Source organism: Mytilus californianus, unplaced genomic scaffold (genome assembly GCF_021869535.1).
Source record: "Mytilus californianus isolate M0D057914Y unplaced genomic scaffold, xbMytCali1.0.p SCAF_6, whole genome shotgun sequence".
Classification (NCBI taxonomy): Eukaryota; Metazoa; Mollusca; class Bivalvia; order Mytilida; family Mytilidae; genus Mytilus; species Mytilus californianus.
In genome coordinates this window covers 32239685-32253731 of record NW_026262712.1, presented here as the reverse complement: position 1 = coordinate 32253731, position 14047 = coordinate 32239685, and the positions used below count along the sequence as shown (strand labels likewise).

At 32.7% G+C, this 14047-nt stretch overlaps 1 protein-coding gene across 1 annotated transcript; it reads left to right on the top strand.

The window, feature by feature from the left end:
- The first annotated feature begins 499 nt into the window (after positions 1 to 499).
- Positions 500 to 13803, top strand: LOC127706827 (uncharacterized). Its single transcript, XM_052211530.1, has 2 exons — positions 500 to 604; positions 10907 to 13803. Exon 2 carries the CDS (start codon positions 10910 to 10912, stop codon positions 12602 to 12604), a length of 1695 nt encoding a protein of 564 aa, XP_052067490.1. The 5' UTR covers positions 500 to 604; positions 10907 to 10909; the 3' UTR covers positions 12605 to 13803.
- Positions 13804 to 14047: the final 244 nt, after the last annotated feature.

Sequence of the window (14047 nt, the reverse complement as noted above, 5' to 3'; positions counted from 1 at the left end):
ACAGTGCTTTGATTTTAATAACTATCAAAAAAAATTATTATTGTAAACAGTTAAATATCCATATTTTCTTTAAAAGGGGAGGCACCCACCCTCACATTGTTCATTGCCTTGACGTGGCGTGAGGGCTCCACTTTGGTGGTCTAAAATGAACACGTTGAGGGATTGTATGCAATCATTCTTTTATTCTTCCCATTGTGTTTTCCTTGGTCGCCATGTTGGATGTACACACTAATATTTAATGCGATCTTTATGAACTTACCTGCTTTCTATAAATCATTTTTAAGTTAAAAAATACACTTATAATACAACATTATTTAATTATCAATGTTTAAATGTCACCAATATGTGCTAATATTAAAATTTCAAGTGTTATTCGGTGATTACAAGAGTTATTTGGCTAATAACGGGGTTATTCGGTCATTCGTGTTACCCCCTCAGGTTGATATTTTGTTAGGTTATTGATTGTATTTTAAAATTATCTAACCTGTTGCTATTTCACCATGTTCACGTGATTAGAGAAAATGACGTGTTACTTACTTCCTAGTACACATTTGACGAATTTGATAACAGCTAGTAACAACTGTTATGTTTAATTGTATTTAAGGTATGTACACATGCTAATGCTATCATAATAAATACATATGTAGGGATAATAAATCGCGTTATGAAATCTACAATTCGATATTACCATGATTACCTCAAATGAACTATTTGAGGTAATCATGGGACATCGTGATCGCCTTACTGCCCGTACACAGGAGTTCCAAGTGAGAAGTAATTTTAATTTGGAACTGATTTGGAACTACTTGGAAGTATTTGGAAATACACGGAAGAACTTGGAATCCGAGTGACTTGGAAAATTCACCACTTGGAACCTATTCAGAAGGATTTGGAATCATTCGGAAATTTTGTAAAATCATTCCGAGTCACTTGGAATTGACTTAGAATATTTTCTATGCATTGGACTTAGAAATTTCTTTGCATGTTGGACTTAGAAAATTTTCAGCAATCTGGACTCAGAAAATTTCTAGTTGTTTGACATATTTTGTATTACATAGCATTTAAATCACTTGTGAATGTAGTTAATATATTTAAATATATTCAACTTTGAACAAATTTTGACATCTCCAGTATCAGAAAGGCACAATATGTTATTTATATATGTTCATAAACTTATATTTTCTCCAGCTTAAATACAAAATAAATAAATCAAAATTGAAAAAATGCAGGTATTTTCTATTAAATGAGAACTTTACATAAATAATCAAATTTCATCAATTGTAATTACAACATCTATTATTCTTACAGTTAACGTTTCATATTTTTAATCCCTGATGATTGAAGGTGAAATCAGTAGGATATATATTGTAGGTATCTGTTACATTTTATGATACTTATATCAGCATTTTTACAAATTATAATTTTATTAATTACAGGTATACCTTTCTGAATAGAAAAAAAAATGTTTGTTGTTCGCTTTAATTTAAATTGTTTAATATAAATCATTTCTACTTTAAATAAAACATATATCAATCATATATACATGCATGTACAAAAATGTTATTTTGTTTAAACTATCCACATCAGTCCTTTTCTACAAAGTTAGGAAATCGTCCAACTATCTGCTGTTTGTTTACTTCCAAAACCGACCTAATACTACTCAAAGACGATCATTGCACCATGAGGACATGATCAGATCAACATCACTAGCTGGACGTTTAAACCTTATAATCTTTTAATTGATTGGTGCAAGGATTTGTATAGTAAGACTTACTATACAAATCCTTGATTGGTGGAATTGTTTTTTTTTTAAATGTCAAAGGGAGATAATTTTTGTATACAGATATAAGAAGATGTGGTATGAGTGCCATTGAGACAACTCTCCATCCAAGTCAAAATTTGATAAAAGTAAACCAATATGGGTCAAAGTACGGTCTTCAACACGGAGCCTTGGCTCACACAGAACAGCAAGCTATTTAGTCTGGGAGAACATGCTGTATTTATTAACTGTGGATTCATTTTATTCGTATTTATATTTTTTCTTCGTTTATAGGCCGTTGATTTTTCTTTTGAATATGTTCACATTTAGTCATGTCAGGACCTCTCATACAGGCAGCCGCCTGCACGATATGGGTTTTACCAGAAGTCCATTACTAGACGAAGTGTGCCAGCTGTACTATAAGAGTAGTATTAGGTCAGTTTTGTGTAATTTTTTGTAAGGCATTGAGTGTGAAGAGTACATGTATGTCCGTTCAAGGTAAACGGAAAGAAAGTCACAGGACGAAAATTCACAAATAATTTGTTGACAATTGTTTGGATATATAAGAGAAAGATCTTGATTTTTGTCTTTTTATTACTTATATTCATTTTAAAGTTAAGGAAATTGTCATTAGCCTTGATAAATGAAAATTTATTAAATTTTAATCATGAAAAGAATATATTTCTTGGCACCATGAAGCTGTTTAAGTACCTTCACGGGTAGTAAGGTCGTCATATCGATGAGCGTTTAGTTCAGTGATTTTGTCATAGTTTGGTTAACTTGGACATGATTGTGTTTTTAATGACAAACAATGACACAATATAAACATTCGGATTTTTTGGCTAAAGGAACTTCTGAACATGAATTCAAGCTGGTAAGTATCTTTGTTTATGGCTAATATTTTAGTACATTAAAATTTGTATCATATAGTTATAATTTGACACAGAATAATACTTGCGTATGTCAAAATTTAAAAGTTGTTATTCGTTTGTTATGCATAAAGAAAAGTGATTGTTTTACTGTCTGTTACATCACATGTTTCGTTATGATATAAACCTGCCGTCAAGTATTCTGGAAAAAAGCTACATTTGCACACAATTTAAGATTTCTGAAAATTTGGTGTCATGGTTTGGTTCAGTAAAGTCATGGTTTAGTTCATGTTCGACATGGTTCAGTTCTGTGATTCCTGTTGTGTATGATGGAAGAGTAACGATCAAAATAAACAGGCATTATTTACAACTATTGAAATACTGTTAAACAAATATTTTCGCTGATACTTTTTTTTCACGTTTAACCCATTCTATCCTATTTTAAGGCAATATATTGTCGCCAGTTCCTTATGTTCTTGTTGTTTTCCATACGAGTAGATCTGAGTTTCACATATTAACGTTGATATTCTACTCGCGAAAATACATCGCTCGAGAAAATAAGTCTTCTACAGTAAAATCATGATATTTTCATTATAGTTATCATAATTATAGAACACGCATATATAAAGAGATCACGAGGGTTATATATAAATTCATTAAAAGCAATTTACTTTTGAAGTAATATATAATAAGTAGATGCGGTACGATTTTTAATGAGACAACTATCCACCCGAGACAAAATGACGTAAATGTTAGGTCGCCGTACGGCCTTCAACAATTAGCAAAACCATACCTTTTAGCAAGCAATTGCAAATTGAAAGCTCCGACAAAACTAAAGGTTAAGCAATTCAATCGAGAAAACAAACGGTCTGATTTATAATGAAAATAGTAAACAAAAAACAAATATAATATACAGTAACAAACGACAGCCACTGCATTACAGACTCTGGACTATAGACAGATACATACAGAATATGGCTAGGGTTAAATGTCTACTGCAGGCTCTCAACCCTTCCCTTGCCCTAACCTGAGCAGTAGTGTAACAGCACAACAAACTGTAAAAATCAGTTGAAAAGGACTTGCATCATCAGATCGATACCAAGCAAAATAATCAAATTACATTAACACCAAAGACACTAAGAACCGATCTGTTAGTACATTTTATTTGTATTTACTGGAAGTTACAAGCCAATAACAACTAATAAAACAATCAAGATTCAATTTCAGAATGGAATTCTGCTGCCAATAATCATCTTCATCCATTTTATTCTCTGTGATTTCTCGTCTAGTTGGGTAAAAAATAATGCCGTACATAGTTTAAATGTACTTGTTCTAAACAAAAGTATCTTGGAATTCTAAAATTATAATTTTTCGATCACATATTATAGATGTATATTTTCTCATACTAAATACCAGACGGACAGAGCTTTTTCTGATATTATCTGAACTTTATTGTATAATAGAAGAAAAATGCTTAAACTGGTTAAGTGATACTACACAATACACTTATACAATATGACAAAACATATTCATTTTTATTCATTCGTAAAAATGGACCTATTTCTAATTTAAAATTGTGATGTTTCATATATTTAAATTCGGAACTTTGATAGCAAATTTCAAATTAATTCCTTTATCTGTTGTCCATGTTAACATTTTATTCCGTGGAGGTTTGAAGACTGTGTGGTCCCCTCCCAATATCGTTTGGTTATTTTTGTATTTGGGTTACTGTATCATGTTTGTAGTTGGGTTACTGTATCATGTTTGTAGTTGGGTTACTGTATCATGTTTGTAGTTGGGTAACTGTGTCATGCGTATAACCCCCCCCCCCCCCCCTTTTCCATCTCCTTTTATTCATCATAGACATAATCTGGTTCAAATAAAAACAACCGATGTATAGTTTGCTAGAAAAAAATTGTAAAACAAAGATTATTATTTTACTAGCTGCTACGTTTTGCATCTCTAAGTAGACGTCTTTAATCATTTAACTATTGACGCCTCTCACGATAATTATCCCTGGCAGAGTCATCTTAATAACACGTTATAGTGTTCTTTTATTTGTCTTTATGAATATTATTTTTACTGTTTAGTCTGGTTTTTTTTTGGAATATCCATTTGACGTGGCTCTATACTCTACATCCCGTCATTGTGTTATTCGTTATGGTAATATTTGTGTATTCTTGTCTTTCATTTTTGCTAAATTAAATGTGCTTTGTCTATATGCCTTTTTGATTTTCTTTGTTACATATGACGTGGCTCTGTACTTATACATCCCGTCGTGTTATTTTGCTATGGTTAATATTTGTATTCTTGTCTTTCATTTTTGCTAATGTGCTTTGTCTATATGCCTTTTTGTGTTTCTTTGTTACATATGACGTGGCTCTGTACTTATACATCCCGTCATTGTGTTATTGTGCTATGGTAAATTTTTGTATTCTTGTCTTTCATTTTGCTAATGTGCTTTGTCTATATGCCTTTTTGATTTTCTTTGTTACATATGACGTGGCTCTGTACTTATACATCCCGTCGTGTTATTTTGCTATGGTTAATATTTGTATTCTTGTCTTTCATTTTTGCTAATGTGCTTTGTCTATATGCCTTTTTGTGTTTCTTTGTTACATATGACGTGGCTCTGTACTTATACATCCCGTCATTGTGTTATTGTGCTATGGTAAATTTTTGTATTCTTGTCTTTCATTTTGCCAATGTGCTTTGTCTATATGCCTTTTTGTGTTTCTTTGTTACATATTTGTTTGTTTTTATAGTGATTACGATTATAACACAATGTTGACTGCTGTACCCCTATTTTTGACATTTTTACCTATTATGTCTGTTTGTTTTGTTCACACATGGGTGTCAATATAATGGAATTAAATGCAACTGTCATACAAGTGAGTGGTTTAGCTAGCTATAAAACCAGGTTTAATCCACCATTTTCTACATACGAAAATACCTGTACCAAGTCAGGAATATGACAGTTGTTATCCATTCGTTTGATGTGTTTGAGCTTTTGATTTTGCCAATTGATTACGGACTTTCCGTTTTTAATTTTCCTCGGAGTTCGGTATTTTTTTTATTTTACTTTTTTCAGGGACATATGGAGAAAAGAGTCTAGGTGAAACAGAAGCAACGCTTTTTGTTTTTGTAATTTATTATATTGAATGCCAGTTAAAAAGAGCAGTGGCTATATAAATTATATCTTAGAAAAACACCAAAAATAACTAGAGACTCTAAAGAGCCTGTGTCGCTCACCTTGGTCTATGTGCCTTTCAAACAAAGGACACTCTTCAACATTGTAGACGAGAATAGACTTCATGACAAAAATCTCTATTTTGTTGATCTTCTATTACTGATCTTCTATCTTCTTCAATTTTGCTCAAAACACAAAAGAGTGTAGAAAATAATCCCCATTTAAGGGCGATCACTCCTATGAAGAGTGACAGTCTACTAACTTTATCGTCAAAATTTGACTTTTTAATAGATCTTGCCTTGCTGATCATTTTTGAGATTTAAAGTGTTTATTTATCTATTATAATTTAAATCATATGAGGCATTTCGTAAAAAAAAAAATTTCTCTCTAAACATCATAGTTTTCATGAAAATAGGCAAAAATGAAAAAAAAATGGTAAAATTTGTCATTTATGGGCAAGAACTCCTATAAGAATTTGTCTAACAGTTTTGACGTATATGGAAAATTGGTAGAGCTCATTATTCTGAACATTTTTGCTCCTTTCAGATTTTCTCTATTTATAAAGGTTCAAAAAATAATAGACAAAACTTGCATTTTAAATCTATGTTCTTTTTTTAGCCATGTCGGCCATGTTGGTTGGTAAGCGGGGTCATCGGACACGTTTTTTAAACTAGATACCCTAATGATGATTTGCTCTAAATGCTTTGGTTTCAGAGATACTAGAAAAAACCCGCGCGAGCGCGGCTTTGAGACTACTTGAAATATTTATGGTGATACACAGCTTGGGTTCGTGTTTCTCAAACTGTTTTTATGCACTGATGCATTATGTTGATAATTTTGATTAGTTTGTCAGTTCTTCTTTCATAGGAGTTTGAATGTCCAATTAGTAGCTTCTGTCTCGGTGTTACACAGGTGCTCCTACAACGGAGGAAATAACTCAGAGAAGAAGACAACCTAGAACACTGATGATTAAAACATTTCTCAGTGGTGCTAATTTGTTGTATTTCTTTTCTTTTCGAAAGGTGCGAGTCAAGTTCTGTCTCTGTGTGATACGGGTGCTCCAAGAATGGAGGAAATAACTAAGAGAAGACAATCTAGAACTCTCTGATGATTTAAAACATTTCTTCAGTGGAGCGAGTTTGTAGTATTTTTTTTCGAGTGGTGCGAGTTCTGTCTCTGTGTGACACGGGTGCTCCGAGAAAGGAGGAATTAACTAAGAGAAGAAGAAAACAATCTAATGATTAAACACATTTCTTCGAGTTTGTCATATCCTTTTTTTTTTTGAGTGGTGCGAGTTTGATAAAGTGATGCAAGTTGTAAAAATTAGTGAGAGTGTTTGAATGGTGCGAGTTGGCCGTGGGCCGAGGTGTCATAAATTCAAGTCAAATTGAATACAAAACCATTTCCGCCTGCTTACAAAACGTAGCCGGTAAGGAACCAGCTACGGAACTTTATTTTGGGTTTAATTAATTAAGGTGGTACCAAACAGCTTGACTAGAATTAATTTGGCTCGTTTAATTTTCATAAAATTTGACAAAATATTTACTTTGACCCTTTGACAAAAATATAAAAATTTCAAAAAACTTGAACCACACACTTTATCGGAAAAATTTCATTGGATATATAGCAGTTTGACAAACACTAATTATGATCATTGAGAAGCTTAATATTTCCTTAACAATAGAACGTGATTAAAACGTTGAGCTGATTTTTACAGAGTTATCTCCATGTAGTGTTATGTACCACCCTAAGCTACGCGAATTAAAGCAATTACTATATGAAATTATAAAGTACATTACATACACTAACTATTTATCATTATATAATACTTCAGACGATCGTCGGCTCGGAGACAAAATTCTGTCTCTATGTGACACTAGTGCTCCGAGATAGGAGGAATTTACTAAGAGAAGAAGAAAACAATCTAATGATTAAACTCATTTCTTCGAGTTTGTTATATTTCTTCTTTTTTTTTTGAGTGGTGCGAGTTTGATAAAGTGATGCAAGTTGTAATAATTAGTGAGAGTGTTTGAGTGGTTCGAGTTGGCCGTCGGCCGAGTTGTCATAAATTCAAGACAAATTGAATACAAAACCATTTCCGCCTGCTTACAAAACGTAGACGGTAAGGAACCAGCTACGGAACTTTATTTGGGGTTTAATTAATTACACTACGCTAATTAAAGCAATTACTATATGAAGTTTTAAAGTACATTACATACACTAACTATTTATTATATATATAATACTCTAGACGATCGTTGGCTCGGAGACAAAGTTCTGTCTCTGTGTGACACTGGTGCTCCGAGAAAGGAGACATTTACTAAGAGAAGAAGAAAACAATGTAATGATTAAACACATTTCTTCGAGTTTGTTATATCTCTTTTTTTTTAGTGGTGCGAGTTTGATAAAGTGATGCAAGTTGTAATAATTAGTGAGAGTGTTTGAGTGGTGCGAGTTGGCCGTGGGCCGAGTTGTCATAAATTCAAGACAAATTGAATACAAAACCATTTCCGCCTGCTTACAAAACGTAGTCGGTAAGGAACCAGCTACGGAACTTTATTTGGGGTTTAATTAATTAAGCTACGCTACATTACATACACTTGCTATTTATTATTATGTAATCGTCGACTCGAAATTTAATAGTGTAGATAAACCAAAATCTACATTTTACCCCTATGTTCTATTTTAGCCATGGTGGTCATCTTGGTTGGCGGGCCGGGTCATCGGACACATTTTTAAAACTAGATACCCCAATGATGATTGTGGCCAAGTTTTGTTAAACTTGACCTAGTAGTTTCAGAGGAGAAGATGTTTGTAAAAGTTAACGACGAGGGACGACGACGACGGCCGACGGACGCCAAGTGATGAGGAAAGCTCACTTGGCCCTGTGGGCCATGTGAGCTTAAAATGTATAAATGTTCGGTTTGCCCATTACACCCACCAAATTCGGTTAACAAGACTTTTTTTCTTCTTAGTCAATTGGTAAATTGTGTAACTTTGTTTTTTTCACAAGCGCCTTCAAACAAACTATCAATATTAAGGTGAAACAAATATGTATTAATTTGAATTTAAACCATGACAAATTTGACCAAAACCATGACGAATTTCTAGACACTTAACTGAACCATGTCAATCGCTTAACCAAACCATACCAATTTCGATATTTCGGTTATCCTGCGTTAATTTCTTAAAAACAACAATTTCAATTTAGATTGTTTGAGTAACATTATCGATTCAAACATGTAACTTGCTTTTTATTTGCTCATTTGAAGAGAACTGAGGCAATCTTTCTGGGAAGTAATCTAACTAATCCATGACCGACTTATCCAAACTATGACAAAATCACTGTACTAAACACTCCTCGGTACGACGACGTTACTACCCGTGACCAAGCTACTTTCAAAATTGACATTTTGTATTCTTAACAATTATTTGATCATTATTGATATTTATTAAACATATTTAATTACAAAGTAGCTTTTTATAGATTATGGTTCAAGAAAAATACAAACATGTTTTTCTTTTTTTCAAATAAGTGTTTTCTTTTTTTACAAAAACTGAATTGTGACTTTTTGTCCTATGTCATTTTGTACGTGACTTTTTGTCTGTGACGTTTTGTCCTGTGACTTTCTGTCCTACATTCCCCGTTCAATACTAGGGTTCATTAGAAATAAAACCCTATTCATTTACATGGTTAGTTGATCAACGTAATTTTTTCAAAATAAAATTAGGTTCTCATTTCTCAATTAAGGAATACATCTCCCTCATGTAAAGCTCTGATTCAAATCCTGGCTTTGGCTATATACTTTTTGTCCTTTTTGGTTATATCAGCTTTTTAACTTTTTGATAAGTTATAGATTTTCAAGTATTTTGGCTTCTAACATCACTGATGAGACATTTATAGTCGAAATGCGCATCTGGTTCAGTAACATTGGTAGCGTTGTTATTACTGTATTTTAACAGTTGACGGTTTATTCTATATATCAATTGTCTAAAGATTTGTCAAGGAGTAAATGTCTGTCTGACGGAGTTCACTTGAAGTTGTTGTCATTTTGATAAGTATTTGAAATAATGAAAAGATGCATTTTGCGATGGATTTTAATCATTAGCTTAAAAATGAGTACGTGGACCCCTCTTTTTTAAAATGACAAATGACTTGATTCTATATGAAGATTTTTTGTTCCAATTTTCATGAAAAAAATACCGATGAATTTTTTTTTAAATTAGATAAACATGCAGATAAAAGGCCGTTTTTCACTAAAATCATGTAATTTTGAAATAGATTAATTATTTTCAAAGAATTGTAACACAAATTAAGAGCATACTTTTGTAAAGAAGATATTCCAAATCATTTTACAAAAATCCACATGTGTTTATCTTTTGAAACAAAAAAGTTAAATATGTCTGTCCAAAGAATAGAAATGTCCAAGAAACCGAAAATTTTGGTAAATGGCTAAAATCTCGAACCCATATATCTCTTAATATAGCAATTGAAGGTATTTTTGTTATCGCATATTTGAATTAACAAAGTGAAAAATAGCCTGTATGCAAATTATCGTAAAACATCAAAATTGTATCGTATGTCCATAAGGCTTAAAACTTCTAGATTTAGTGGAAAACTACAAAAAAGGGACGTCAATAAAAACTGACAAAATCATACGTTAGACATTATCAATCAACAGAACGAATGGAAAGAAATTAATAGTCATATATGGACCAAGGCTTTACACGAAAAGATATTATGTGTGTACAATAGCATAAGAGGTAAAGCATTTGTTCATATATATATATTGTTCTAAAGCTATGCAAAATGGCAATTGTTGGTAAAGCATTTCAATTTCAAAATCTTTATTACGTCATAGTAACATCACATATGACCTTTAGGCATTGAAGTGTCCTGAGTTTATCAACCAGTTCATTTGTCAATAACGCGAGCATAAATTTGTGAGTCTTGAATAATTGTACTTTTTTGCATGTGAATATTTTCATGTATTTTATTTTGACGTTTTCATTGTTTTATCATTTTTTTCTAAATTTGAAATTTAACCATATGAAATTTTTAATAGTAAATAAATGTTTTTTTTACAGGCCATGGCTACTTCTTTTGATAATTGTGGTATTTGTAATGTACGACATATATCGAAGCCATCTGTTGTCTGGTGCTCTGATTGCAATGAAGGACTGTGTCAAGACTGTAGGGAATATCACAGCTTATCTAAAGCATCACAAAATCACAACGTTGTTCCTATTGCTGAATACCAAACATTGCCATCCTTTATTACAAACATAAAATTGCACTGCGATCAGCACGATGAGAAGTATTCATTGTTTTGCAAAGAGCATAACGAATGTGTTTGTAGAAAATGTGTCATTTCAGAAAAGCACAGGGAGTGTAAGGAAATGTTCCCCGTTGAAGATGTGATTCAGAATTCTAAGACATCTGTAGCATTTACAGAAATTGAGTATTCGCTCAAAGAAATGAAGGAGAACATCACTCTTATTTTAGGAGACAGACAAAAAAATATATCTTCATTGTCAGCTGCGAAAAATAAAATAGAATCCGAGATTTTGGCAATTCGACAACAGATAAATCACCACCTTGACAAAATACAAGACCATTTTATCGTTGAACTAAACTCAGCAGTGGAAAATTCAACCCAACAAATTCAGAATGTCCTTGCGTGTCTGCAGGAAAACCAAAGAGAAATTGAGGAATGCATAGAAGACATGATAATCATAAAGAAACACGCGACCGATCTGCAAACGTTTTTAGGAATCAAGGAATTAGAAAACAAACTGAATGACACAGAAATCAAATTGCTGTCAGGGCGTAATGGTGAACGTTTGGCTCAAACCGTAGTTTCTTACCAGTTAAACAGCGTATTACAAAATATCAATGACGAAATAAATACGTTTGGAAAAACTGTCGTTGATATCCGAACATGTGAACTTTCATTACAAAGAAGGAAAGATGGTCAGGCTCAGTTGATGAAAGGAAATATCGGACCTAAATGTTCTATTGAGCATATAACACTGAAATTAAAAACAAAAATAAATACAACAGCATCAAATGTGTCAGGCTGCTGTATTTTACCTTGTGGTAAATTTGTCGTGTCAAACTTTTATCCTTCGTATTTGAAATTGTTTTCACCTGATGGGGAAATTGAAAAAAAAATTACTAACATCATGCCCAAAATTTATGATGTTGCATGTATCGACAATGACGTTGTTGCTGTAATATCGGCTACTGCTAAAAATATTAAACTTGTCAATTTGAAATCAGAGAAAACATTCAGAACTATTCAAATGAATTATCCTTGCTATGGAATCACTTACTCTGAAGGCAACTTTATAGTTTGTCCCAAAAGTGGACAGTTACAGGAAATCAGACTGGAGGATAACAAGACAACTGATATTGGCAGTGATATGGTTTCAGAATATATCGCTGCATTAGGCAATACACTTTATTCTAAAAATAAAGAAACAGGTGCCATTGTCATTCACCATAAAGACGGGGATTTACTGTGGACATTTTCAGACGATAAGGCTCTTTTGGAGCCAAGATGTATCACAGTGGATGATCATGGAAATGTTTTCGTCGTCGGAAAAGAATCAAATAATATTATTGCAATAGCCTCTGATGGCGAAAAGCACAAAATACTCCTGTCAGAAACAGACTTATGTGGTGTTCCCTGGGCAATTGACTACAATAATGAATTAAAATATTTGCTTGTAGCAAACGAAACAGATGGCCACGCATATTTGTACATTGTTAACCACGGGTAAACAATATTCTCACCTGATAAACTGTTTGTAACCTTAAAGAAAATATTTGACATGAATAACTTGTCATATTTTATTCCTATTATATGGAACTAACCAATATCTTTTATTACTGTTTAGTGTATGATGATGTCATATTTATAGAAATTTGTTCCAACCCTATTCCAAATAGAAATTGTCTGTTCACACTTATGTATATTGTCTTTGTAACATTGGTCCTAAAACAAGATAATTGACAGCACGATTCAAGGATTCGAGATTAGGGCTGGATGGCAAACTTAAAATAATTTGAAAAGGTGTTGAATGACAAAAGATAAATTTTCCGAATGTAGGTGGTACGTCCCCCGATTCAGCGCAAGAGGAATTTCTGTTAAGCAGTGATTGCTTGCGATCGAACGCAATTATACTTGCACTCTCTAAAATAATACACTTTAAAAATGTAAACTTATTGGAGTGATTCACCAAGAACTACATGCATTGACTAATTAATATCACCAATTTTTTTCAACTTAAATGTTCTCACGCAACCCATTCGGTAACCTTTAGAGTTAGTTATTTCTATTGGATTTCACACTGTAATATTGTCATGACAATGCAATATAGCGGTTTGATGACAAGTAGAAGTATGCTTAAATGAAACCAATATAATAAATGCTCAGCTATCGGCTGTACTTTCTTCGTTGTTTGCATCCGAGTCAAAACAGAAAGCGTCTTTAAATTTCCTTTTCTGTTTAAAAAGTTGGGCCTCGATGGCCGACTGGTCTACTGTATCCCAAGTCTGTCAACACTAAAGTTGTGAGTTCGAACTCGCACGTAGCGTGTGCATTCGTCGCTAATCTTAATTGACTGAGATTGTCAGTTTTCCATGCAAAGGTCGTTATTCTCTCCGGGTATTCCAGCTTTGTCAATCAATAAAATCTTACCGCCACAATATAGCCAATAGTGTTGAAAGTGGCGTTCAACACCAAAAAAATAAATCAATCAATCACAAATTGGTACTTATCTTTAAATTGACCTTGATCACAACCATTTCAACCAATCATTAAGGTTATTATTGTGACTAGAACACAGGTTTACATAGCAAACTATTTTGAATGTTACATTTGCATGATATTCATAATACATATTGTGAACAGTTGTTGTAAACATATATCTTTTCATATTGTCCTGGTAATTCTTTTTTATAATAAAAAAAATCGGGATACTTTTGTTATCTAGTTTTTCTCAACACAAGATTCTACTTTTTTCAATTTTATAGTGTATATGCGTTGATCATTTTTAATATACATACACGCCGTTTAATTTGCTGCTGTGATTTGATCAGTTCCGTATTTGGTGTTGATGGATGTTGCACATTCAATAAGGTTGAACAGTACGAGTTATGTCACAATATGAAGTCCGATTTAGTGTCTTCTCTAACCTAGTATAGCTTTTACTGTTAATGTA